Below are 27,996 nucleotides of genomic sequence, written 5' to 3' on the forward strand. Positions count from 1 at the left end.
TCGTTTCATATCGTCAGCAGACGAAAATTATTGAATTTAAAGGCCAAAATAAATGTACGATTTTAAACGAATCGAAATATAAATAATGTATATTTTTTGTAATTCATAAATCCATTTTTTTCTGATACTCTTCTTTTTTTTTTTTTACATCCGGATTTGCGACGTTCTACTCTGATAATCCGAGTTCTTTGTTCTCGGAAGCTATATCTTTTTGCCTGCTGAACAACTCAACTCGTTTTCGAGGCCAAAGACATTTCACAGATGTTCGGAGCGTTGACTGTTGATGTTGTCTTAACTGTAGTGGGGCGTTGAGCTTCACGCTAACGCTTTGTTTTGTTATGACTCCTGTCTGTTCTTTGTGTTCAGTTTTGTGCGCGGTGTATCTTGTTTAACGCGAAGTCTTATAAAATGTGTGCCATGTTAAAAATTTTGTGAATTGTATTATGATCAGTCGGAAAATATTTTCGACTGAAGGAAATCCAAATTTCGTTGGAATTCGGCCTAGGAATGTTAAAAGCACTTGTGGGTACACGAAGCTCTCAACAAATGAGAGCTTTTCCGACAGTAAGTTCTTCACCCCAACATGCTGTCATTCCTGCTCAATCTTTTTTTCATCCTACCGTAAATCCACAAGATACAAAACCCGACAGACCGATCGGCTACGGCACTTTCGGAGTCGTTTGGTAAGTTAACTTCCTTTGTTCCCTCAGTGTTTTACGAACAAAGCATGATTCAATCGCGAGGTGCATAAACCTTTATCGGACACTTTTAATTGATTGTATGCTAGTTGTGTCACTGAAAATTTTTTAACATAGTATATGCCAAAAAAATTTTTTATATTGTTGGTAAACTTTTCCAAATCCAAGAGAATTAATTTTGATACGGGGGATCGTATAAATATTGAAAGTTTATTTAAAATTGAAAATTCAACTAATCAATCGTTTCTTTGTTTTGAAACATAAACAAATGGGTTCTGATTATTGTAATTTTTTTCTTTAAATATATTAAATATATTTTTGACGCGTCATATATGAAGTTTTAATTACTTTTATAGATCTTGATATAACTAACTAACAAGCTTTTTCCGATCGATAGATGACAGTATTATAATTTTTAATATTTATCTAAACATAATTAAATTAAGTTCATCTGTTTTTTTTCTTTGATGTCTTGTCATATTTTTTTTATTTAAATCATCGTACTTTAATTACCAAAATCGAATCTTTTTAAATTTGTTTTAAATTTCTTGGTATGTGCGGCTTATGTTTTAATAATAACTTTATTATCAAAATATTGCAAATTAAATATTTAAATTAATTTAATTGTGAAGTTTTGAATAAAATTATGAAAAGCATTGCCTTATAGTTTAAACTAGTTATGGAGAGTATAAATCATTTTTTATTCAGATTAAAAAAAAAAAAAAGATTTTACTTATAATTCTTAATTTGATACTGTGTCTATAAACATTGTATTTTTATGTAAATTTACATACATATATATTTCTAAATATTATGATTAAATTTGTCTTCATTCAAGGCTGTGTTTTGTTTTAACAAATATCTAGTGTTTTAATAATTTCACAAGAGCACATAATTTCTTTTTTTCTCTTAAACTGAAAAGATCAAACTTCAATATCTGATTTTTTAGACTGGGATGCCATGTGGGATATAAGCTTTAGAATTCAGTAAAGTCCAAAAAATTATTTTTAATTCCAAAAGCAATAAAATAGTTTATTGATAAAAAAAATTAAATATAAGCATTCTGAAGCATTAATAAAAGCATAATTCTGAAAGGGCATAAATAAAATGTTTCATTGTTTCTATATCAGACTGAGTCATTTATCTGAATCTTATTAGATATATAATGCCATATTCAGTATATAATAAAAGCCATGGACAATTCTTCATAGCCTAACATTTTCAAAATTAGTTAAAAATAAACTATTTGTTCATAGGTAAAAAATAAGTAAATAAAAAAGAATTTTGGTCTGTTATGGTAAGTGTTGTTATTAAATTTCTATAAATTGCACATAAAGTTCTTTAATATTGGAGCATAAATCTTGTTCTGTAGCTACATCATTTCAAAATTTTTCATTCATATTTTTTTATAGTTATAACTATACTTATTGAACATTTTTAAATGATCACCAAAATTGAGGAACAAAATATAACCCCTACAGTAAAAAAAAAAAAAAAATCTAATAATAAAATTCAATTAGGATTTATAAAGGATCAATCAGGAGTTATAGTTCAAAAAATCAAGTTAGAAAGTTCAAAAAGGAGTTATGTAAATCAATTCTTTCAAACTACTTGTTGCTATTAGATGGAATGCTAAATAATTATCACCTGTGTTTTAAATCATAAATTGAATTTCATCTTTACATTTTCTTTTGGCAGGGGTGCTCATTAGTTTGTTTGAGTGATGAGGGCATGCACATTAAATTTGAGATGTGATTATTATAAGGATATATTTTAATCCATTAAGGATTTCTTGTAGAAGTACAATGCATATTACGTGGCATCTGTTTTATTAAACTGACAAATTTAGTTTTGCATTTTGTAACATTTTTAAATTAATATGTTAATAATGCCTTAAAGCTCATTTTTTTATTTTTATAACTTTGTAAAAATTTATTTTTTTAAATTTATAATGACTTATTAATATTCACATTTATCAACAATGGTATTTAATCATATTTTCTTTATATATTGTTTATGTCATAATCATATTAATATTTATAATTTGTACTGTCTGTATTTTTTTACAAATTCATTTATAAAAACTTGGCTAATAGAATTTTATTTTATTGAAATGCTTGCGAGTCCTCTTTCAATTTGTGGGCTACTAGACTAAGCTGTCTAGTTGTAAATTTATCACTAAATTTTGATAGCTATGTGTAACTTATTTTAAATTGCCTTTTATGAGGAAAAGTTCAAATTTAGTCAAATCCACTTGTTATAAATTTTTACATTTGGGAAAAATTATTTGAAATTTTTTTTCTTTGACATTCTTTTGTTATCATTTGAAGGAAAAGTTCCGTGTTTTTTTTCTAATAGAAAAGTTTTTTTAAAATATATTAAATTGGCATAATCTATTGAAATTTTTTCTAGATAGAAAACTCAATTTGTGTATAATGTGAAAAAATTGAAATGCTTCTATCAAATTATGAAATTGTATTTTGATTTAAATAATTAACTGATAGTCTGTTAATAAGATGTTGATGACTTTATGGACAAATGGTCTTGGGTCCTAGAGCTATAATATGTATTTGGCACATAATTGTCTATAGAAAATTTTAATGGTTTACATGAAATTGGGAATGAATTAAAAATTTTAATTATTATTCTAGTTAGTGATTTTTAAATCTTGGAAATTTTGTATAAAATTTATGAAACTTTTCGTGATTATGAATTTTTCCAGAAAGTTTATAAAATATTATAAGTATTTTTGAGTCCATAGATAGGCATCCATAATTATGTATCTCTCTGAAAATTTTCAAGCTTTAATTTTTGTTGAATTTGGAATTTTCTTTTTAGCATGTTAGAGTTTTATATTTTCACATGAAATTGACATCACTTATATTTACAATGATATTTTATTGATTTTCACACTCTAACTCATTTGGCATTGCATGGCCAGATAAATCTTTTACACTAAACTTAAATTCATCTCTGTTAAGATATTTTATATATTGCAAAAGCTAATTAGGAGTTTTTTTAAATTAAAACTAGTTGATTAATATTAATTGTAATATTTAGTTATAAGTAAAAAAACTAAGCAATCAATTAATTGTTGGGATTATCCCAGTTGTTCTGGAATCCTTCACACTTTAAGTTAAATGTGAGTATATTAAATTTATATATATATATGCATATTAAGCTAAATATGCATATATTATGATCTTCACTCGTATAATCTTGAGTATTAAATGATTTCATTTTGTATTATATTTCTAGGTCTGTCACAGATCCTCGTGATGGAAAGCTGGTGGCGCTCAAGAAAATGCCAAACGTCTTCCAAAACTTGGTGTCTAGTAAACGAGTCTACAGGGAAATAAAGATGCTTTGCTTCTTCAAACATGAAAATGTAAGACATATTTTTGTATTATTGAAATTCGTAAATAAAGTGATGATAATCTTCAAAGCCTTGAGCAATTCAAATCTGTGTTAATGATTCTAATTTAAAATATCTCTTTATTAGTTGTGTTTATTTCATTTTTTTAATTAAATTTTCTCCTACATCTTATACTTTATGAAATTGTAATTTTTTAATTCTTAGTTTCTTGACAAATGCTGTTCCAAAAAAAAAAAAATGTTATTAAAAATTTAAAAATAATTTGAATGGTCTTTTCTTCAATATTAGAAAAAGCATCAAATTTACTTCTTTGTTTTTTATCTCTGTTTTGATGAATAAATATATAAAAAACAGCAATTTTTAGACAGGAATTCTAATATAAATATAGCAAAATTTTATATTTCCTTTTGATAATCATTTCCTAATTTTTCCCTAATTGATATACTGATATTTTCCATGATAATTATTTTTATATGAAAAGTGAAATTGGATGTAGAGAATTTTTTTAATGAATCATTTGTAAAACTTTTTATATCTTAGTTATTAAAACTGAAATTAAGATAACTTTCTTGATTATTCTTGTAGATATAATCATTTATCAGTTTCATTTTTTAATAGAAATTGCTGTAGTAGCTATTTGAATTGTAAAGAAATTGAGCATATTGCTCTTCTTTATTTCAAACTTCCATGTTTATTACAAGCATTTTTGTTTAGAACCCTTTTAGTTTAAGATTAAAGCTAATAAAATTGAAAATTTAAACTTAATGTAAAAAAAAAAATTATATAGATCTAAATTGATTTTATATAAATATCTAACTTTTTTTTCTGTAGAGGCTAAGAAATTTAATTAAGACTATTTCTTTATTTTATTATTTTGCAATGACTTTTATCATGTCTGGATTTCTTAGTACTGTTTTCATTATTTGTGCTTTATGAACTTAGTCTGAATGAACCAGAATTAATTTCAATAATAGTGTTTGGCATCAATCAAATATTGCAGTAAAAATGTTAGTTTATGAAATTTTTATTATGTGTAATTTTTGTATGCAAACTTTCGTTCAGAGTACAATTTTAGTGAGTGGAAATGTTATTGAATTTATACATGGAATTGCAAAAAACTTGATTGAGTTTGTTAATATTTTAATTTTAAATATATTTGTTGTAATATATTTGTCTTTCTTTCATAGGTTCTGTCTGCTCTCGATTTGCTGCAACCTCAGAATTTGGAAACTTTTCAAGAAATGTATCCTTTCACTGTAATTTATATGTATTAACACTATATGCCTGGCATTATCACATTGGTGTCATGCAAAACTGAATTAAAATTATCTGAATCAGTGTTACTGGTGCCAAACAAAAAAATGGTCCCGATTTGACATGTGGTGTGTAAAAATATTTTTTTACTTTCATTATGCAGTTTTTTATGCATTAGAAATTTGTTTCCTTAATGTATAATTAGTTATGTGATTACAGAACTTATGCAAAGTGATTTGCATAAAATTATTGTGTCGCCTCAACCTCTTAGTACAGACCATATCAAAGTTTTTTTGTACCAGATTCTGAGAGGTATGTAAAATTACAATTTAGTAATTTGATATGTGTGGTCTTTTTCTTGCATGTTTTTATTTTTTTTAATTTCATTGTTGTTTCATTTGCAGATATCTTGTACACTTTTTAATCTGTATATCGGAAATAAAATTCAAATATAATTCTGAATAACTTTTACCTTAAATAAATGAGCTTATATTTGAAAGTTTGTTATAAAAAAAAGTGATAAATAATATTTAAACCCTTTTTACAAATGTATTAGCTGTATGTGCTGGCATATTATTGTTGATTGCTTAAAAGTTTTTACAGTTTTAAGTATTGTTAAAAATTTCTCAATGATTAAAAACATCTGTTAAAAGATATTTTAGATGATTTCCCTTTTTGTTTCCCTTTGTAAATGAGTTGTGCTGCTGAACTGTTATAATTGTTTCTTGGATTCATATCTTTAGAATTAAAAAAAAGTTACTAATCATATTACAAGCATTTCATTGATTAAATTGATTCATTTCATTTAAAAATGTCTCATCAAACTTACTGGAATTAATTTTCCATATTGTCAATATATTAAAATTTTAAATATTTTACAATGATCATTTAATGGATATTTTAGTTATAAGATTTTGTTTGATCATTTATTTGCTTTGTATTCATTAATCATCTCATAGCTGTTATTTATAATTTTCATTCATTAAGAAATTAAAAAATATGAATTCATCATCTTATTTGATAATTAATTCATATTTATTCTTGAATGCATTGTAGTTATTTTTATTATTTATCTGCTGTTTTGTTTCAATTAAATGCAAAGATATTTGAATGAAAATATATAAAAAATTTATATATGTAATAAATTTCTCATCACATTTGTCCCTTGAAATTTAAATACTTGTTGATTAAACATATATATATATATATATTTGGGTGTTAATGATCTATAATTCATAATTTACAGGCCTCAAGTATCTTCATTCTTCTAATATTTTGCATCGAGATATTAAACCTGGAAATTTATTAGTTAACAGCAATTGTGTCTTAAAGGTAATTTTTATTCCTATTTCTATTACATCTAATTAAACTATGTTTATTTATCACAAGTTTTTTTAGTGAAATAATTGTTTACCTGTTTGTAATGCAAGTATTTTTATACTTGAAACAAGTTCTTACGTGTTTATGTAGCTTGATCATGTTTTTCTAATAAAGTGTTTAGTGACTTGATTATGACAACTTCTTGTATCATAAACAAGAAGTAGGGATACAACAATGAGACACAATTCAAACCTATTTAAATATTGAAATCACAGATAATATGGAATTTTCATATTTTGTTTTCCTTCTATTATTTATAATTTTGGAATGCAGAAAGATAGTTTTACACTAAATTAACAAATTCTTCACTAATTGCACTAAATTAATTTTTGAGAATCCATCATCTATAAATCATGGTTATTTTGCTGAAAATCATCCAGTTACTTTGAATAAATAATTTTCTAGAAAGAATTGTAACTTTATTTAGACTTTTTTCGCTAAGTTTTTAAAAGTAATTCTATTTTCTGTTTATATATTTGTGATATTTATCATCCTGTATTATCTGAATAATGTTGCATTTGTGATTTTGAATCTTTTATTTGATACTCAAAATATAGTGAAAGAGAAAGTTCTTAAATGTCATTTGAGATGTGTAATTGTTCATAAAATTTTAATCATTTTCTGCGATTCATCAACGCTATATTAATTAGGTTTGAAATTTATAAAGATTTAGTTAAAATGATAATCAAAAGTTTTCTGATGATAAAAATTGTATTAATGTTACAAAATGAAACCCTCACTGATTGCTTCAGTAAAGGATCCAACTAATTTAATTTTGCTGTATAAAATATGTTTTTTGGCATTAGTTTTTTGACATATTTTATCAAATGCAAGGTAAGCATTAATGGTAAAAAGGTTATTTAATTTCTAGAAAAATGGATCTGCAGTAATTTTGATTTTTTTTTTATAATATCATTCTAAAGATATTCTTTCCGTTATTTATTTTTTATGCCATAAACTATTTTTTACCTTTTCAGATATGTGATTTTGGCCTTGCAAGAGTTGCAGAAACGAACAGCAAAAAGCACATGACCCTAGAAGTTGTTACGCAGTATTATCGAGCTCCAGAACTTTTGATGGGAGCTAAGCATTATTCTTATGCTGTTGACATCTGGTCTGTAGGTTGTATCTTTGCTGAACTCTTAAGCCGACGAATCTTATTTCAGGCACAGTCTCCTATTCAACAGGTAATTTGGAGCTATTTATATGTATCAAAGCATAGAATGATATTTTATTTTCCTCCTTTAAAATGAGGACAATTATGATGAATTCAAATGTTTTATTTTATACAGAGAATTCCAAATTGAATTATTTTCACTATTGTTATTCTTAACCTTTCATGAACAGGATATTTTTCTAATTTATTTAGCATTCTTTTCTTTAGTGTTTATTTGTAAATGCTATTAGAGATTCAGGCATCTCATTTTCCATTTAATAATTTAATGGCTTTTATATAGATATTTCTTGACTAATACTTTTATTACAGTGTGCTTGTGACTTATTACTGTATAGAATTTTATGTCAGTAGGTCCATTTAAATATTTCCTTCTTTATTCTTAGAGTATTTTCTTAAATTTAAATTACATCATTTTCCCACTGATTTTACATTGTCAGTTTTTCTTCTACTATATCCATTGAATTACATTCATATTACAATTCATATTAATTAACAAATCTTTTTTACAAAATTTCGTTTTCTGCCAACTCATTTGCCTATTATTAAATATTTTTATATTTGCATCTAGATCAGCAGAAAACATTTTTAAAGTTTTATGTAGTCTACCTATTAAATATCTTGCAATTTAAAAGCAAGAGGAAAAATTGTATGTACATTATTATTGTAATATTAGATTTTTTAAAAGAAATAAAACCTTGTATCTTTCATGTAGGAAGATTGGCTAATATTGTTTTGGCTGAAATCTATTGGAAAAATATTACTAGTTTATAAAAAAATTTAATAAATATTAAAACACAGTCTGTTTTATCATTATCTTATTGTAGAATCAAATGGTGACAAAGTCTAGACTTTATTGAATCCAACTAGATAATTAGAATTTTTGTTGCAGAATACCAAATTAGTGTCATCTGACAGTGGTTCAAAATTATATGGCCATTCTCAAAATAGCTTTTCTTTTTTAATTTCTAAACAAGACACTAATATAATTATTCTATTTATTGAAAGTAATTATTCTCAAAATTGAGTTATTAATATTTCCCATTCCTCTGTTTTTATTACTTTCATAGTTGGTTGATACATTAATTAGAAAAAAATTGATATTTTATATGGTAAAATCTGTAAAATTTATCAACATTTCTGGAATGTCAGCTGTTTTGCATTTATTGGGAATCATTTTCCTAACTTAACTGTGATTTACATTATCAATTTTTCGCATAACATTTGTTAACTAGTTAATTTTTATTATGCATTATATGTAAAAATTTGTTTAGGTATTCATATTCCTAGATATCAAGTATTTTATTCCTAGTGTGTAGTATCTACTCTTTTTTAAAATAATTTTAAAATACTCCTTTAAAAATCCTTTACTTATTTTATATATATTTAGATAACAAATATAATTTTAATAATTTTTTTTTTTTCCATATTACTTGAATTATCACTCAGCACTATTCAAATTAATTATTTCTATTTAAAATAAAATATTGTTTGTCATTTTCTGCTACAGTTATGTCATTTTTTTCTTTTGTTTCAGCTTGAACTTATTACTGATCTCCTTGGTACACCAACTAGAGCAGATATGAAATATGCATGTGAAGGTGCTATTAAACATATCAATAGTAGACCTCACAAAATGGCTTCACTGTGTAAATTATATTTATTATCATCTCATGCTTCACCTGAAGCTGTGCATCTTCTAACTAGAATGCTTCAGTTTAATCCAGTAAGTTGTTCTTTTTTTCTGATCTAGAGCAGATATGAAAATTCGACAATTTTCATATTGTTTTGATAACTTTGGAATCTTTTCTTTGAAGTTCTGTTAGTTATAATAACCAATTTTCAAACTATAAACAATTAAATAAGACCAGAAACATAATTTCAAATCATTTAATATACAAAAATATGCAATACATAAATATTTCATATTGATATTTATCTCTATTTCATGTGCTATATTAGATGTATGTGTTTTTACTTTTTACCAGAAAATAGTATAAGGAACTCAGAATTAAGATATTTTTAATAATTGTCATTTGATTTTAAATTCTTTTTTTTAAATGTGTATGTAGTATAAGAAAATATTAAAATTGATAAAATAGCAAAGAATTTTACTTGAACTAAATAAAAGGAATTGCTTCTTGTCCAATCTGGGTTGTTTCTACATCTTTTTTAGTGACGTTTGAAACATGCTGTTTTTCATATATTGAACTCCAGAAGATGTAGATGTCAAGAAATGTTAGTTTAAAAATGAGGTGATAAATTAAATTTTTTAAGATAAAAATAGTCCTATTTCAGCTATACAAATAATATGCTAGCCCTATCTGTGAATAAAGCTTTTCTCTATCCTGAGAAAATAACTTGGGATGAAAAAAAAAATGAAACATTCATAAGTGATAAGCATAAATGAATCCATTGTGTGTATCTGAAAATGTTTTTAATTTCTTTCTGTTGTGATTTCACTTGCAGATGTTAAATAATCTTATAAAAATGCTGGTCAATGTTTCAATAATCTTAATATACAACTCTTTGACTCTCGCTGAAGGCATGGACCCATAGTTTATTATTGATTATCAGATTTTTATTTTTTTTTCTGTGTAGGACAACAGAACAACGGCTCAAGAGGCTCTGAGTCATGCTTATCTTGATGAAGGAAGACTTAGATACCATTCTTGTATGTGCAGTTGTTGTCTAACCACCGCTGCCGGCCGTCTCTACACTGATGATTTTGAACCTGTGGCTCATCAGCGGTTTGATGACTCATTCGAAAGAAATCTTGTATCTGTTAATCAAGTCAAAGGTAAAAATGAGCTTCATCTTTAATTTTCACTTATTTTGCATAATTATCTCATACAAGGCAAAACTTTCTCAATTTAATGTATGATGGATTTAATGTATAAACTATTTCAATTTAATGTATAATTTAATGGAAGTTTTAATGTTGGAGCTTGAAATATTAGATGAAATTTAATCAATAATTTTCTGATGTTATAAATTTGTGTTCTTTCAACCAACAGTTATGGATTTAAAAGAATAAAGCATCTTAAAGGTGTCTTTTTACAATTTTGTTATGAAAAGTCCTATTTTACATAGATTTCTATGGGAAAAAAAAAATTTCACTTAACAAGTATTTCACATTACAAGTAAGATTCAGGAATGAATTTTGTTTGTTTAGCAAAGCTTCATTGTATATTAAAAGAAACCATTAAATTTATTATATATTGTTATCATTAAATATGTTAATACTATTAGATAATATTAAAATATGTTTTATCATTTAGCGGAGTTGCACACTTTTATACATGAACATTGTCGAAGATCTCGACGAGTTCCATTATGCATCAATCCACAATCAGCAGCCTTTACCAGCTTTACTAGGTAAATAAAAACGTATTTTGAAACAAATTTTAGAATTTGAATTTTTATTTCATATCATATGGCCTTTAATAAAAGTGATAGCATTATCATTATTATTTATATATTCATGTCTGTACATTTCTGTCTTTTTACAACATATTCTTATGCCCCCCCCCGAAACTTGTAAATAGTATCAATTTGTGTATGCCATAATATTTGACATAATTTGTTCACAAATAATAATTTTTTTAAAAAAAAATTTTAATGTCCCCTCCCCCTTCATATTTTTTCAAGTACAGAAGATTTAAAATAAAACACAGTTTAACATTTGATATCTAATCTGAAAATACTGTTATTCTTTTCCGATGTTATTTTGTTTGCCATCTCCCCTCAATTCTGCTTTAAGCTTCTCCCCCCTCCCCCTGTCTAAGTAAAATCGATAATTTTATTCTTAAATTCTATCATTTTTCTGAAATAAAAGTTCAGATTTTCTTAAGTTTGTTCAATTTTATCTCTTGTTTGTAAAATATCAATTCCCATATGAAAGTATTAAGTTGCAAAATTCTATTTAAAAGATATAACTCTTATAAAATTATTCATTATGCAATGAAGAGTAGGTTCTCTTTTTTTAAATTGGGAATTAGATTCAGAGCTATCATGTAGAATTTTATATTTACTCGTATGCTATGGGTAAAGTTTGAAATCAGGCTTTCTAATTGAATACAATACCTGGCATTTTATGGACAAATTTATGAAATACATCTCTGATGTTATGATTTTTTAATCAAAGGGACACCATGAAGCCCATTTTGGCTGCAAATCTAAAATTAGTCTTAAAAATATTTTCTTCCCTTAAGATCTTTTGAAGGATATAAATACATAGAGCAGCTATAAAAATAATTCAAAGCATTCGAACAATGCATAAAGAAGGAACTAATCGGTTGGGGAGGGGGTGCTCCCCCCCCCCAAGGATGAAATTATTGTCAATGGTGGATTAAACCAACTTATTCATGACATGCTTATTGAAGAGATTTTGCAAACTAAAGTATATGCAGAAAATTTTATTTTAATAAATAGTATTGGCATTTTGATTTAATGAAGTATATTAAGTTTAGAATAATTTGTATCTTATTTTTAGAATATAAACTTGAGTCATGATTTATAAGTAAAATAATAGCCTGTGTTAGATCATATGATAATTTTATCTCAAAATATAACCCATAGACACACACATAAAGAACCTTGTAAAACACAAGCAAACATAGCATAGTAAGAACGAAATCTTTATATAAATAATGTTATACAAATAGAAGAATATTAAAATGCAATAGGCTTTAGCAATTATATCATATTGATGGTTTAGCCACTTAGTTAATAATTTGTTAAAAACAAGTTGCATCATGAAAAATATTGAAAATAATTTAGCACTAGTAAATCTGTAGGGTATATTTAAAAAAAATTATTTTGATGTATTATGGGTATTTATTTTGCTTATCTGATTCTTTCAGCTCAACTGTTGCTCATCCATCTGAATTACCACCTTCTCCTCATCAGTGGGAATAATTGTTTTTAACTAAAGAATAAGCCAAATGAAAATTTTCATTCAATACTACTGTGATGCAATGTTCTAGGATGAATGAATTCTAGGTGGTAATGCAAGATATTGTGTTCACTTATGTTTACTTCCACATTAAATCTGTTTTAATTTATATTTTGTGGCTAGAGGCAGGAAATATGATGCACCCTGGTAATTCTTAGAATAAGTATAATTGCTTATTTGTGTATGATCTGGTATTGTGTGTTGAAACCAAAACTCTTGTTTAGTAACGTCTTTCCTTAAATGGTTCCATTTGAGCACCTATATGAACAATTTCCAACTGCCACATGACATTTTTTTAAACAAAAATGTATCTCTTGCAATGTTATGATTGCTCTATGGCCTTGTATAGCCTTATAAGGGTGTGTTTGTAGATATGTTCACCTAGACTTATCTTTATTCATTAATCACCTGTGTTTGACTGTGGAATTTTAACTATATGACAGTTCAGAATTTAAGGAGATAAGAATTATTTTTATAAATAGACTGTAATATTCATTTTACATGCCTTCAAATGCAAAACAATTGTGGCTTACATCAATTGATTTGTTGTTAAATAAGTACATTAATGGTATAAAGATATATTTATGCAATATAAATTACTAGGTAATTATGAATTCTGTTTCTCTTCTGAAAGCACCATTGGCCTATAAGGTTCTCTTCTGAAAGCACCATTGGCCTATAAGGGTGCAGTATTGATATTTAATGCTATGTGATAAGACACTGAACTTGTGAAAGTGTGACATTTAATTTTATTTGCTTTAAATGTTTTTATTTTTGAAATGTGGTACATTTTCTTTGTTGCTACAGCATGATTTTGTTAATGTTTTTGCATTGTTGATGATCAATAATTATATCAAGCACAAAAAAAGCAATGTTTTTATTGTTTGTTTGCTTTAAAATTAGCTTGTTGAATTTGCATAAACGGAATTAGTGATAGAAGAGTATGCAATCAAAGTTGTTGCTGTAGTGTATTTCAATAATTATTTCCCAGTTATTTCTTGCTACTGAATTTTAAAAAATTGCATTTTGAGCTTTTTTAATCTCAACAAAACCTGAAAAAATTGTTTAAATTAAAATCATTTTATTATTTATGTAATTAAAAAGAATCCCATAAAGTGTGCTTTTGTATAGAATATTGAGTTTACAATTTTCTTGTGTGAAACTGCTAAATGTTTATAAAATATTATCTTGTTACAACATAATAGCTCTTAACAATCTCCATTATAACCTCAAACATACATGCGCACATTGTGTCAGATGGCCTTTGAAATATAAAAGTACTTTTAATATTTATTTTTAGGTATATGAATCCTGGAAAATGTATAATCATTATTATAAGACTTTGGTTGGTTGATTAGTTAATTATGCTTTAATAATTTAAAGAAAGCAGCTGATATATTTTTCAAAATTCAGAAAATGTTATAGTAAATTGACTGTCCTACTAATATCTTATTTTAAGCTGCAGTGATAACTTCATTGACAACTACTTATTCTTTTAATCTGTTAATGAATAGTAAGTAGAGCATTAAAAATCTAAAATAAAATTTCAATGTATCCAAAATTTAAAATATTTCTGGTGCAGAATTCAGTTTAACAATAGTATATTTAGTTAAATTTATTTTGAAGAGTGTCTGTATTGTTCTAATTCATGTGAAAGAAACCATCAACAAAAATGCATAATGTTTAGATAATTTGTACTGAACATAGTTGTAAATTTTCTGGGTTTTTGATGCTCTGCTGATTATTTTTTATATATATGCAAACCCACAAGGTTTTTGCATAGTAAAACATAATCAGTTTTAATATGTTGTATTTCATTTTATATTTTTTACAAAATATCCTTCGAATTCTAATCAGAAAAAAATAATTTGCATTAATATCTCTTCATGCTTTTTGCCATTCAGTCATGTACTGCACTATTAAGCTTAGCATAAAACTATTACCCATAATTCATGTGTAAAAACATCACTGCCACCAAGCCAAGAAACTTTTGTAAATAATTTGTTAAGAAGTGTTTCTGTAAATATGTTAATACCTCAATATACTGGAATACAAGTACTGCTATGAACTTTTATATTTTATTTATAACTGGACCTTTTGTGATAATAGTATTCATGTAATTTAACTGAATTTAAACTATCCATAAGAAGTCATTCTGCTCAGTCTTTAATTGAATCTGTGGTATTTTTTAATGTATAGCTAAGGAAAGCCGTTTTCCTTTTATGTATGGTTTCAAATCCTTTGCCAATTTTAGGAATAATTTTTATTCCTTTCACATATTCCAAACTATTTTGTGTTATACGTAATCCATATATGTTTCAGTGCTGTCCCATGATGTATTAGTTTTCTTGTGGTTTTCCTTAGTGTTACTGTGTGCCACTTATTTATTTAAACTGTAGTGGCATTACTTCAAAAACTGAATATGTATCTTTTTATATTAAAGTAGATTAGCTCAAACTTCTTCAGGGAATTAGTGTCATGTGAATCTGACATTCTAGCTTTTGTCTCAAATTTTTAGTTATGTACTTGTGGTGTAAACATTTTAATAAAGCTAAATTTGAAATGGTTTTATTTATTTCACTATGTTCAAAGTACATTGATTTCCAGGTTGACATATATTGAACCGATTATGTACACAACTCCTCTAAGTAGACTTATTTACCATAGAAGATGTTATTCTCATTTTTTAATAAAAAGGAGATCAGGCCTTGTGTGCAAATTCTTCTCCCTTCTTAATGTTGCCTTTCAGCTCAGGGATAGCCTTCTCAACCAAGTCTTTTTCATATGCTGAGAGTTTTCCTAAACCTAAATTCTTTTCCACTCCATTGGGCTGAAATAAAATATAACATTAGATATCTACTTTAAAGCATTTTTTTAATTGCAAATGTTATAAACAGTATAAATTTTATAGATATTAAGTCCTACTTTTCTGAAACAAATAATGAAATTCATAATTTATTTTAAATGCTCAGTTATTCATATGATTAAACAAATGAAAAGCTTTCGACATGATTTAATTCCAAGTTCAGATGGTAGCATCATACCATGCAGGAATCTAATTTGAGTAGTATATAAGTTTCTTTCTAAATCAAAAAGCATCTAATAATACAGAAATCTGAAATTTATTAAATGTACGGCGTCATCATTAACTCTTTCTAGGTTAGTCGGAAATATGCTTGCCACCAAACTCAATCTTTGAATAAAATTATGTAGGTTGGTATAAGTTAGGAATTTTTCAATAAGACCATTTCCTAGATTCTTCAGTTTCTTACCTCACACAAAATTATTTGTTACTTATTAATTAATCAAATTAAATTTATCTAACAAGCTTAATGAATCTTTTTTTCTTAAGTCAATCTCAATCCTAAAAGTATTTTAATATACCATGACCAAAAAAAAATGGTCTTTTACAGGTTAATCCAACAGAGCAAGTCGTATTCATATTATTTCTTAAGCTGAATAACGGGCTTTGTATATCTCACTATGCAGAATTAAAAAATTATTTTCAATGAGAACAAAACTAGTACATGATACACAATTCAAGAAAATTAAATAAAATATGAAGGAAAGCTGATAAGTACTGTGGTCTTACACTCAGTATTTAAATCTATAGTAATAAAACTGATTAATTAAAAAAAATCAGGTTTTTACTGTTTTTCTTACCAATTCAGTTGTCTAATACACTCACCATTATTGTACAGCCTGATTACCTTTGTAAATGAAAACTGTACAGATATTTTTAATTCACATTACGAAATTTAAGAAAATATATTCAATAATACAATTAGTTTACAAAATTAATAGCATGCATGTAAAAAATGATAGTAAAGATATAATAGATTTGCCATCCTAGAAATGTTGAGGAATGCGTGAAGATTTATATTAAACAGCTAATCTGCTGGTATTAAAATTCTGCTTTCCAATTTTTTTTTATAAACTACTTAAATTTAACTTTAAAAAATTCACTACTTTTTCTTAATTTTTGTCTCATTTACAATCTTCCAACAGTTCCTTCAGATTGAAATAAATCATTGTTTCTTTTCAAGACTATACATTACTTAAATGGTAACACTTACAAGAACATTACATTAAAGGTAGTAAATGAGGTTTTAAGATTTGCTGATCTATTTGGCTTATTTCACATGAAACAGGTAAATCAAAAGGGAGATTTTCACAAATCTTTATATACAGATAATCATTCACATATAGATAATTTAATATTAAAGCATGATTATACATTTTGAAAAACTAGCATTCATTGTTGCAAACCAAAGTTTTCTGCAATTACCAGATTTGAATTTGAGAATTATGTAATGTCAGTTGGGAGTATTTCTTAATACTTCTTTCAGAATCTTAATAAAATGTTTTAGATTATTTTCATCCTTTAAAAACCTTTACCTTTTCGGAGTTTAAAATTAAAGAATCTCAAATTGCCTAGTTATTTTTAACTAGTTTTTAAAAATGGTTATATGAAACATCATACACATACACACGCACATCCCTGCATAGCTAATACTAAAAGAAACAAATTTTTTGAAACCAATATAATCCTTATGCAGCATTAGCCCAAACTTTTTTCCAAAATGCATTTTGCCATTATTTTAAGAATGATAGACTGAATTGCTACACTGCTTGAATTATTTTTAAATATATGAAAACAGAAGTTCAACTAGTTTATGACTAATTTTGCATGAAATTGTCAAACGTACCAAAACTGCAACAGGCTTATTGAGAGGGTCATTTTAGTCAGTCTTTATATTATAAATTGTATTTATTATTGTTTCAATTTGTCAAGAATATCCAGTAAAGAATAATACTACTAATAATAAATACTAAGTCAGTCATTGATGTTGCCAGAAAAGAACACTCAGTGTCACCCATTGGTGACTAACAAGGTATTTAATATATTAAAAGAGAATGTACTCTTATGGAATTAATATTAAACAACAATATATATGAATAAATAGTTTAACAATATTACAGTAAATGTAAAGAAAAATATTTACAGCTATACAATGTATTAAGACGGGATCTTTTATAATATATTGCTTTCTTCAATCAAAATATTTCAGATATTTAATTCGATTCTCAACAGTAATTTAAAAGTTCAAAACTGTTTAGCTTACCCCTAAGTGCAAAGGTGTAGAAAAATATGATGCTTCTGTTTCATTGGATTTGACGTATGCACATTCAATTACTCCACTTTTTCCTTTCATGGCATTCAATAACTACAAAGGAAAGTTAATGTAAAAATATGTGTTTCAAGATGTATATAATATTCTAAAATAATCAGACTGTTCTTGTTTCTGCTATATAATATATTGAAATATATATATCAGGTAAATGAAATTATAAAAAGAAATACCAGAAAATTTATTAAATGCTTACAGAAAATGTAAATCTTGCCCCAGCATACGCCATGGAAAGTGTAGCAGAACCCTGGAAAGATGATAGAAAAGATTAATAAATAAAATTCAAATATAATCATAAATTTAGTACAATTAAATGTTTTGAAAAGTAAATCAATTTAAATTTTACTGACAGCTCAAAATAGTACCTACAGAATTGACTGAGGAATTTCATTACAATAATATATTTAGATTATAGCATAATTTCAACTTTTTACTCAAATGAGTATTAAATAATATTTTTAAATCATTCACAAAGAGGATACTAAAATTTCTCATTTTTTAAATAATTAAAAGATAAAAATTTGAATCAGTACTAAATGTAGTTTATATTTGTACAAAGAAAAAATTTTATTTTGAATAAATTGAATGAACTACAAAGCAAGAAATTCAAAATGTGCCAAATATATGAGCATTTAATAAAATTTGACATTTTAATGTTATTAATTTTTTGGTTGTTGTTAAATGGAAACTTTTGAAATCTAAGTCAATTTTTTTTTTCTTTCAGTTAAATAACATTGTTAACTCAAACAATTATTATAAACCATTTTTCAGTATTGAAATAATATAATTTCAGTATTGAAATTAAAGCTGAGCTTTTTTTTTTTTTTTTTCTTCTTCTTTCTTTTTACATATTTTGAGACATAAGACTTTTTACACAAAAAGTTTATCAAATTAGGAGGAAAATTAATAAATTTAAGATTTAACTTTTTGTTCAACACTGATGAAGAAATTTCTCAAAAAAATTTCTCCAAATTTCTTTGTATACAAAGAAATTCATTAAATATCAAGCCTCATAATAGTTTTAAAACCTTTTAACATCATGATCCAAACATATCTGAATGCATGAGAATACGCAAACTTACAGCTCCTGCTTTAGCTTTAACAACTTCAGTGCCAGCTTCTTGGATTCTTTTGGTCATAGCATCTAATTTATCAGCATCAAATGACACAGATGGCTTGCACTGAGAAATTAAGGGGATGATTGTAATTCCAGCATGTCCTCCAATAACTGGGCAGTTAACTTCAGTTGGATCTAGTCCCTAAGAATAGAAACAAGGGGAAAAACACATTCATCAAACAAATATTGACAAGGATATTTTTAATCAGTTAAAAATTGTATATATTCTTTCATCTAACAGAAAGAAAATGTAATTACTTTAAGAAAAATAATTTAAGAATTCATATTCAGATCAAATTAACAGCTAGTTTTATACCAGTTTGTACAAAGTACTTAGTTCTCTTTAAATTGGAAAAGAAAAAAGAAAAGTGTAATTTAAATTTTTTTATAAATTAGTATTTATACAAAAATAATTTAAATATTATTTTTAAATTTTATTGAAACTTTAAATTTCACTTCCTGAAAAAATACTCCACATTTTAATCACAAATAAATAATAGTTTGAAAAGAGATCTTTAGTTTCAAGAAATAGTCAATAATCAATTAGAAAAACAGGAAAATCTCTTCTACACTTTTGAATGATTTTGTAAAGAGTATTCCTTTCTGGAAACTTCTTTACTAAAATCATTTTTTAAAAAAATTAATTAACAGAAAAAGACACTACAAATTAGAAATTAACTGGAAAAATTCTGTAAATATTCAATTAAAGACACCTAGAATAATTTTTTTCTTAGCATAAATACATTATGTAATTTCTCTTTAATATTCTATTTTCCTAATATCCCTCTTTAATCTTAGTAATCATACAAATTTATTTCTTTGATTCAAAAACTGGAATTATACATCAAATTAGTGAAACTAAAAATTGAAAATCACTAATTCAAGCATATCAACAGACGGATACAAATTATATAATTACATAATTCTAATATTCTCAATCAATTAAAGATAAAAATAAAAACTGAACTCTCAAAAAAAATATTAATATAAAAATCATTCATCATAAAATTTCATATATAACCATTTAGAGCTGTTGCTTATGATAATTTAATTAGTACATTTTAAAACAGTAATAAAATTTTAAATTTCAAAATTCCAATTAAACCCATTTTTTTTAAAGCAAAAATAAAATAAGTTGATTATAAAGTAATATTCAATTTCTTTACCTTTGCCTCAGCGATGAAGGCATTAGCTCGAACAACATCTAATGTGGTGACACCAAATATCCTCTTGGGATCATATACATTATGCTTCTTGAATACTTCAGAGGCAATGGGTACAGTTGAATTTACCTATAAAAAAGGTAAATTATACTTTCAATTTTTATCTATAAATACAATGTAAAAATTATATTTTCCCCATTACCTTGATAGCATAAGTCAAATAAAAATTTTAATGTGATTTTTTTTTAATGTTGTTCTTTAATAACAGAAATGACAAAATGTCGAGGAGATAATCAACTGATATAGTTACATTGACATCCCAATGTGAAGATACTTAAGTTAACAATTTAACTCAGTGGCAAATTGTTTTGAACACAGAAACTTCAACATTCTGTCTCACATAATAATTAATAATTTATCAGTAATAAATTACCTACAAATAATTTACCCTGGCTTCATTATAAATAATAAGATAACATGCCAACAAATATTCAACATATAAAAGAATAAATCTAAAGTAAAATCAATATGTTGCTTTACATCCTAAAATTGATAGATTTTTAAACCTCTCACTAGTAAATAATCCATTTTCAAACAAAATCCTCAACCTATCTTAATATATACAGCACTAATTTAAAGACTTACTGCTTCCATCAACAAGAAAAGAATTCAAATTATCCAGAACAGAACATAGTTATTAATACCCTTTGATGCATCAAGAAACTCTATAATTCAATCAAATATTATAACTGATATCTGATACTCATACCAAAAATCAGTCAAGAAATATTTTCTTCCTTTCTTTTTTTTTTTTTTAATCAAGAACTTAAACCACTCCAATACTCAAATAACTAACCAATGCTTCTTCATCTACAACACTAAAGAGCACAGAAATCTATATTCTTCAATGAAATGACGTCTCTCTCTTACACCAACTAAATATTTAGATAAATTAAATTGTAATATTTTTTGCCAATAGATAGTTCTATTAGAAATTGCTTAACACAAATAAAATCCAAAACCTAAAGAATTGCAGCTAAGCAATCATCTTCACAGAATGTTATTATTATTATTTACTTTTCATTTTATTTATTATCTTTTTAGCTTAAAATATTCTCATAAATGGTTCTTATGCAGAGTATAAACATGACAAAGGCCTAAGAACAAACAAAATCTGAATTACATAAAATAATGAATTGCATTAAACATAAACACTGACAAGTAAAATAAATACAATTAATTGAACAATAAAATAAATTTATACAAAAAGTGCTTGAAATGTTAAAAATACAGTAAAATTATTACACAAAAGAAAATTAATTGATCTCACAAATAATAAAATTCAATTCCAAAAATATTAAAATCTGTGTTGGTGCAAAAATTTGTCATATCAGAGAGAGTGGAAATATATAACATAGGAATTATATTTGGTTATACAGAATTGGAGAACAATTTTGCAACTGACCGCATAATTTTGAACAATGGTCAAATGAGAAAAATACTAGAGGAAGTAATTTCCAATCTCTAAATTTCCACAGTATATTAACATAAGGTTATGCGCATTAGACTTCTATACATAGTAAAAGTGAATATTCTGTTAAATGCAAGCTTAAATGCATAAAATAAACAATTTTCTATAAGAACAGACAAGTAATTTGACATCAATTTTGTGACATGGATGGCAGGCTTTCCATTATAAGGTCATTTTACTTCAGTAATTAACACTTATTTGATGTACCCAAACACTTTGAGCACATTAAATATTTATTTTGGCTACTTTCAATCTAATAAGATGCAACAAAATTTTGAATTTTCAATTCAAAAATCAAAGTTTGACCATTAGTAATCAATGAACTCCCAATTAGAATAAAAGAAATGCAAAATGAAATATGTGGTAATCCCAAAAAACAAATTTATCAAAATCAAGGAAATAATAAAAAAGATTTTAAAAACTTACTGGGTTAGATATGATGCAAATCATAGCTTTGGGGCAATATTTTGCACAAGCAGCAGCCAGATCTCGAACAATAGATGCATTTGTGTTAAACAAATCATCTCTTGTCATACCTGGTTTACGAGGCACACCGGCAGGAATCACAACAACATCACATTTAGTTAAGCAAGCCTGGAAAAATATATTAAAATGATTTAACAAATCTTCAATGGAATTTTTTTTCATCTGTTAACAGTTATAAAAAATTAAGGTATTAGCAAGAGCCAACAAAAACTTGCCAAATCTAAATGAGAAGTCAATAACAATAAAATATATGTTTTATCCAAAAACTTAATTATAGAATAATTGCTGATAAACACATATGCATAATTTTTAAAATGTACTTTTCTGATTTAAAAAGGTTTAAAAATCTCAAGTTCAAATTCTTAATGATCACAATATTTTCTTTGTATATTTCATGTATAAGAAAGTTAAAATTGCAGTTATTTAGATTTTATTTTACCAAGTAATATCTTAATAATAAACTAAATTTCCCCTCTATTAAATGACTGTCAAAAATATCAATATAGGATTAAGCATGCCAAAATGTGATTTGAGTGTCACATTTTGAATTAGAATAAGTTTTCTACTTTATAATTAAAGACTAAACATTTTTTTTTTTTTTTCATATGAAAAATTTTTAATGGCAAAGTAAATTTCCAAAGGAAATTTTTTAAATACTATTATATTATGTTTTAAATGCTTTATAATGGCTCAAAAATATGCAAACAATTCATAAAAACATGAATAATTACAGATAAAAATTTAGTTTATTACTCGAAAATTATTTTAATTAAATTATTTTCTTTTTTATTGCTTTACAGATTTTATAACTTAACAAATTGTTTTAATGTACTTAATTTTAAAACAAGATGTATAGTAAAAAAAAAAAAAAAAATTCCTAACATCAAATATATATATAATGTGTTCTAGCCATTCAAAATTATCGTGTAACATAACCAAAATTCATTCGTCAAACTTCATTTCTATAGAAAAAGATGAAAATGGCTTTGTAATGCTCAGATTACAGGCCAAAAGAAATCAAAATTGTCCATTTAAAATGGGATTTGGAAAAGAAACAGGAAAATTTATCTCATTCCAAATAATTTAGAGATGGAATTTTTTTTCCTTTCAATGTGGTTATTTCTTCTTAATCTTCTCTAATCAACACTAAACCTAGCCATCAAATATGGAATAAAATAATACAACAGGGAAACAAATCTACTTATAGGTAGATTAGAGATCCTATCGATAAGCTACAAGAACATACAGAGAAACTAATGGTGCAATTGTTATTGAAACAATTCAATTTTTTTTTTTTTTTTTTGCTGTATTTTTTTTTTTTTTCACTTATCTGTAATTTCTATTTAAAAAACATTAATTATTAAAAAATTTAGTTTTTGAAAAATTCTCCTTAGGAGATTTTTACTAAACATGGAATATCACTCTAATACGAATAATGCAGATAGATGATTAGACTGAAAACTAAATAATAAAGATAGATTATTATTTTCTTTTTCTTTTTTTAAAAATACAGTAGTCTCAATTATCTAGTCTAGATGGAAAAAAAATTCAATAATCAAATAAGAAATAATTTGATTTACCAAAATGTTAGATTTAAAAAAAAAACTGAATCTTAATTATGTATTTGTCATATAGAGTACAATTAACCCTTTCTAGGGCTGTGGGAAGTATGCTTCCCACCAAATTTATCAATCTTAGTATGAAATTATGTAGATTGGCATAAGTTCTGACAAATTTTTTTAGTAAGTCAGAAACTTAGATGCTTCAGTTCTTTATCTCAGACAAAATGATGTGTCTTGATTTGTTACTTAATTATTAATTAACTAAATTAATTAATCAAATTAAATTTATCTAATAAGGTGTGTTTCAAATTTTTAGGGACACCAGTAAAAATGAAAATAAAAGCATAAATAATAAATATTTGACATTTATTTCTGAAACAAGTTAGATAAATAACAAAAATAAATATTGTAAGATAATTTAGATTAAACAAATAAATTTCAACTTTGAAATAACTAAACAAAAGAGTAGCACAAATTTTGTGTTTCAAATTTTTAGGGACAGTGGAATTAAAAGCTTCAAAATTTCAAATTAAACTTTTTACCGTTCAATATTAGCAACATTTTTTCTGATGACATCATATATTCTGTTTGGCATGGAATATATTAGGTTCTGAAGAGGTGTTGGAACCAGAGAATACCAAGCATCCATTATTGCTTGTTGAAGTTGCATTTTCGAATCAAATTGGCACCCTCCTTCATAAACTGTTCTTGCCAAAAGACCCCTTTGAAAATCTATGGGGTTTAGATCGGGGCTTCTAGCTAGCCAATCCATAACTTTCACATTGTTATCTCTAAACCACTTTTTTGTTGATTTTGAGCTGTGGATAGATACATTATCCTGTTGAAAAGTCCAATTTGGACCACATATTTCAGGTCCTGCATTAAGTAAAAGTGTTTGTAACATGTTTTGGTATATATCAGAATCCATTCTATCATTCACAAATGCCAGTTCGCATGTACCATTGAAGCTAAAAGCTCCCCAAATCATAACAGATCCACCGCCCATTTGCCTTTTGGAGAAAATCTCTGGTTCTTTTCTTAGATCATGCCAGTAATATCTCCAACCGTCTGGCCCATCTAGATTAAACTTCTTCTTGTCGCTGAACATGATTTCTATCCACTCATCTTTGAAATGCATGTATTCCTTTGCCCAGGATAAACGTTGTAATTTGTGTTGTTTGGCAAGTGGTGGTTTGCAAGCCTTTTTTGCATATTTCATGTTTTTATTGCTCTTGATTGACCTCAAAACAGTGGTGTAAGAACATCCCAGTTTCAATTCTTTTGTTACTTTTCGTACCGATGATTTTCCATTTACACATTTTTAAATAATTCTCTTGCGGGTACATGAATCGAGCTTTGGCTTAGGTCCTCGCTTTTGAATGGCAGTTGATTTCCCATTTAACTGCTTCACATAATTTTCCACAGCACGTTTTGAACATTTTATGAGGGCTGCAATATTTCTCAAAGACTTTTTTTCATTGTATTAAGCTTTTATTTGGCCTTTTTCAAGATCTGATAACCAATTACCTTTAGCCATATTTCTTCGGCAAAAAATTAAGTACTAATGTGGACCTTTTCAATATAAGCTTTTTAAGTTATTAAAACAACTGGTAGTAAATGAAAATGAGCAATAATAAAGATTTAACTTGAATTTATATACCATCTCATCTAGCTGTCCCTAAAAATTTGAAACACAAATTTGGCATTTTTTTCTATTTTCTTCTTTTATTACCATTGATATTTATTTAATTATTTTAGATTTTTTTATTATATTTAATTTTTCATGTTTTTCAAAGAAGTTTTTACAGATATTAGGTAAAAATTATTCCAATTTTATGTTTTTATATGGTGTCCTTAAAAATTTGAAACATACCTTAAGCTAAATGAATCCCTTTTCTTATTCTAATATCAAGCCTAAAAATATTTTGCATATACTGGTTTATATAATAATAAATCAAAATATACTATGCAGGCTTCAAACAGTGATTAAAAAAGTTTTTAAATAGTCTGAATAAGATTAAAAAAAAAAAAAAAAGGAATTTTTGGAACTCTTTCTTTTATCTAACCTACACTTTGACATAAGGGTGAATGTTTGGAAATATATTATAATTTATTATATCATATTTCGTATAGAGACAGAAAAAAAATTTGCTGTCATAGTATAGAAATATCCATAAGTTAAAGTTAATAAAATTCCAAAAGTATAATAGATACTTCTAATTGCTCTGGTCCCATATGTCCAGTAACTGCAGCGCCAGTATTGATGTGACTTAAATCTGCTGCCACACCAGGAGTGTGGGCAATATCATATAAAGAAAGGTGAGAAACTAGAGGACTTTGTTTGATGAGTAAGGACATAGGCTGACCAATGCCACCACTTGCACCAAGAACAGCTACTTTAGCCTGCCTCTGAAAAAACAAGATACACAACATTTAAAAAAAGGAAAAGAAACCATAATCAAAGATAACAGTAATTAACAAGATTTAAAATTAAAAAGAAAGGAAAAAATAAACTAAACAAAAAACTTATTACAATTTAGTTATTTTTCATATAGTTTTATCAGTTTTCAACCATTTAAATTACTGAATTAGCTTTTTCTATTCTTCATATTTAGATCTGAAATAGCTGAGTCATTTATTTAATTTCCTTCTATCTGAGGAAAAGTTGAGGCGTTAATCATTTCATGAAGTCAGACAAAAACCAATCATATATTATAATCTTTATAATAACTCTAATAAACGATGAAACTGGTGTCATTGATATAAAATTAACATGCAATAGATAAATATTAATACTTTATTACAAGTCACTAAAAGATAATCCTGTTACTTTAAAAAAAAATTTTTTTTTTTTTCAGACATGAAAATTTTGAAATCAAAACAAATTACTGCTAAGAAAACTGCAAAAAATTTATCTTTTAAAGGTTAAGTAATGAATAAATTTTCAGATATAAATCTAAATTAAACACTTTATCAAAATTAGAAAATGCTCCATCCTCTCAATAAAAACTATTATGTCACTAACTATCAAATTAAATATTTTAAATTTAGTATTACTAATTTAATTTAAAATATATAAATTTGTAATTTATAAAAAAATAGTTATTAAAAAATTCTTATGTTTCAATTTTTTCATTTATAATTATATATTGCATCTGATCTCATTTGAATTGTTTGAAAAGTAATTAAAATATATGCAACTTTAGCAATATTTTAATGCCATTTAACACACTATTTCATAAGAACTCTCTATATAGAAGTTATAACAAATTTTGTGAATTAACATTTTTCATTCCAACTTCCTAAGACCTGATTGTGAATTTAAATATTATTATTAAATATTAATCTTTCCATTAACACATGAATTAACAAAAACTGTTATTTCAATTAATTAATCTTTAAAATAAAAATCAGAAGCAGTTGGCTAAATGTCTTCATATCCATCAAGTTTTAACAAAATCTTGCACAAATGCACATATGAAAGAAGTTTTTATAGTTAAAAAGCGAAATCTACGCAAAACACACAATGTAATTTTTTCACCAGATACATATTTAAAGTAAATCTCTTCCATTTTCAATAATTTATTTAATAAAAAATATCAATGATTTTTTTTTTTTCAAAAAAATGCAAAGCAAAAAACCATAAGAAAAAAGCTATAGCATCATACACTAGCAGAGTTTATATACATAATATCTTGATAATATTCAACATTTTTCAAAACTAAATCTGAAATTTTCCAGTTAGATATATACGTTGCAATCTATAAAAGCTATTTTTTATTCAATTTTCAACTATGAATATTTATATTTCAGATTATAATAACTTGTCAAAACGGAAATATTTTTAAATATAGAACTTATGAAATAAATACCGGGAAGCCACGCAAGACCGGCCTCCCGTCCAAAGATCACATAATCAACATATGTATTTTTTAAAATCTAACCTTTGCTGTTGAAGAGAAATTCCTCAGAATAACTCTTCCTGCAGAAACTTTAGACATTGTTGAAAACATTTTAATTTTTAACAGAAACTAGCCGATATCAGAACTACCAGATTTTCAAGGTGCAAGTAGGACGAAGCGAGTGTTGCCACAATGACACCTTCC

At 25.8% G+C, this 27,996-nt stretch overlaps 2 protein-coding genes across 3 annotated transcripts; one reads left to right on the top strand and one right to left on the bottom strand.

The window, feature by feature from the left end:
- The first annotated feature begins 251 nt into the window (after positions 1-251).
- LOC129980846 (serine/threonine-protein kinase NLK-like) lies at positions 252-15,402 on the top strand. 2 transcript variants are annotated; one of them, XR_008785258.1, is made up of 11 exons: positions 252-683; positions 3,957-4,086; positions 5,262-5,317; positions 5,534-5,640; positions 6,575-6,660; positions 7,686-7,895; positions 9,420-9,608; positions 10,484-10,682; positions 11,164-11,260; positions 12,748-13,490; positions 13,523-15,402. XR_008785258.1 is itself a non-coding variant. In XM_056091272.1 (10 exons), exons 1-10 carry the CDS (start codon positions 508-510, stop codon positions 12,800-12,802), a joined length of 1,305 nt encoding a protein of 434 aa, XP_055947247.1. In that variant the 5' UTR covers positions 252-507; the 3' UTR covers positions 12,803-15,402. The 2 variants fall into 2 exon arrangements, 1 of the variants encoding a protein (XP_055947247.1); XM_056091272.1 differs by having other exon boundaries at positions 12,748-15,402.
- LOC129980847 (malate dehydrogenase, mitochondrial-like) lies at positions 15,392-27,996 on the bottom strand. Its single transcript, XM_056091273.1, has 8 exons — positions 27,835-27,996; positions 26,105-26,299; positions 22,269-22,436; positions 20,315-20,440; positions 19,114-19,290; positions 18,228-18,278; positions 17,966-18,067; positions 15,392-15,669 (listed from the first exon to the last, which is right to left on the bottom strand). The coding sequence occupies exons 1-8, from the start codon at positions 27,901-27,903 to the stop codon at positions 15,541-15,543; spliced, it is 1,017 nt and encodes a 338-aa protein (XP_055947248.1). The 5' UTR covers positions 27,904-27,996; the 3' UTR covers positions 15,392-15,540.

Source organism: Argiope bruennichi, chromosome 8 (assembly GCF_947563725.1).
Source record: "Argiope bruennichi chromosome 8, qqArgBrue1.1, whole genome shotgun sequence".
Lineage (NCBI taxonomy): Eukaryota > Metazoa > Arthropoda > Arachnida > Araneae > Araneidae > Argiope > Argiope bruennichi.

Coding starts and splice junctions, on each gene's coding strand:
- LOC129980846 (XM_056091272.1), top strand. CDS start 508: ATGTTAAAAGCACTTGTGGGTACACGAAGCTCTCAACAAATGAGAGCT. Junction 4,087..5,261: donor GCTTCTTCAAACATGAAAAT/GTAAGACATATT, acceptor TTTCTTTCATAG/GTTCTGTCTGCTCTCGATTT. Junction 9,609..10,483: donor GAATGCTTCAGTTTAATCCA/GTAAGTTGTTCT, acceptor TTTTCTGTGTAG/GACAACAGAACAACGGCTCA.
- LOC129980847 (XM_056091273.1), bottom strand. CDS start 27,903: ATGTTTTCAACAATGTCTAAAGTTTCTGCAGGAAGAGTTATTCTGAGG. Junction 19,291..20,314: donor CCTTCATCGCTGAGGCAAAG/GTAAAGAAATTG, acceptor TTCTATTCTTAG/GGACTAGATCCAACTGAAGT. Junction 18,279..19,113: donor TTAAAGCTAAAGCAGGAGCT/GTAAGTTTGCGT, acceptor TCATCTTTCCAG/GGTTCTGCTACACTTTCCAT.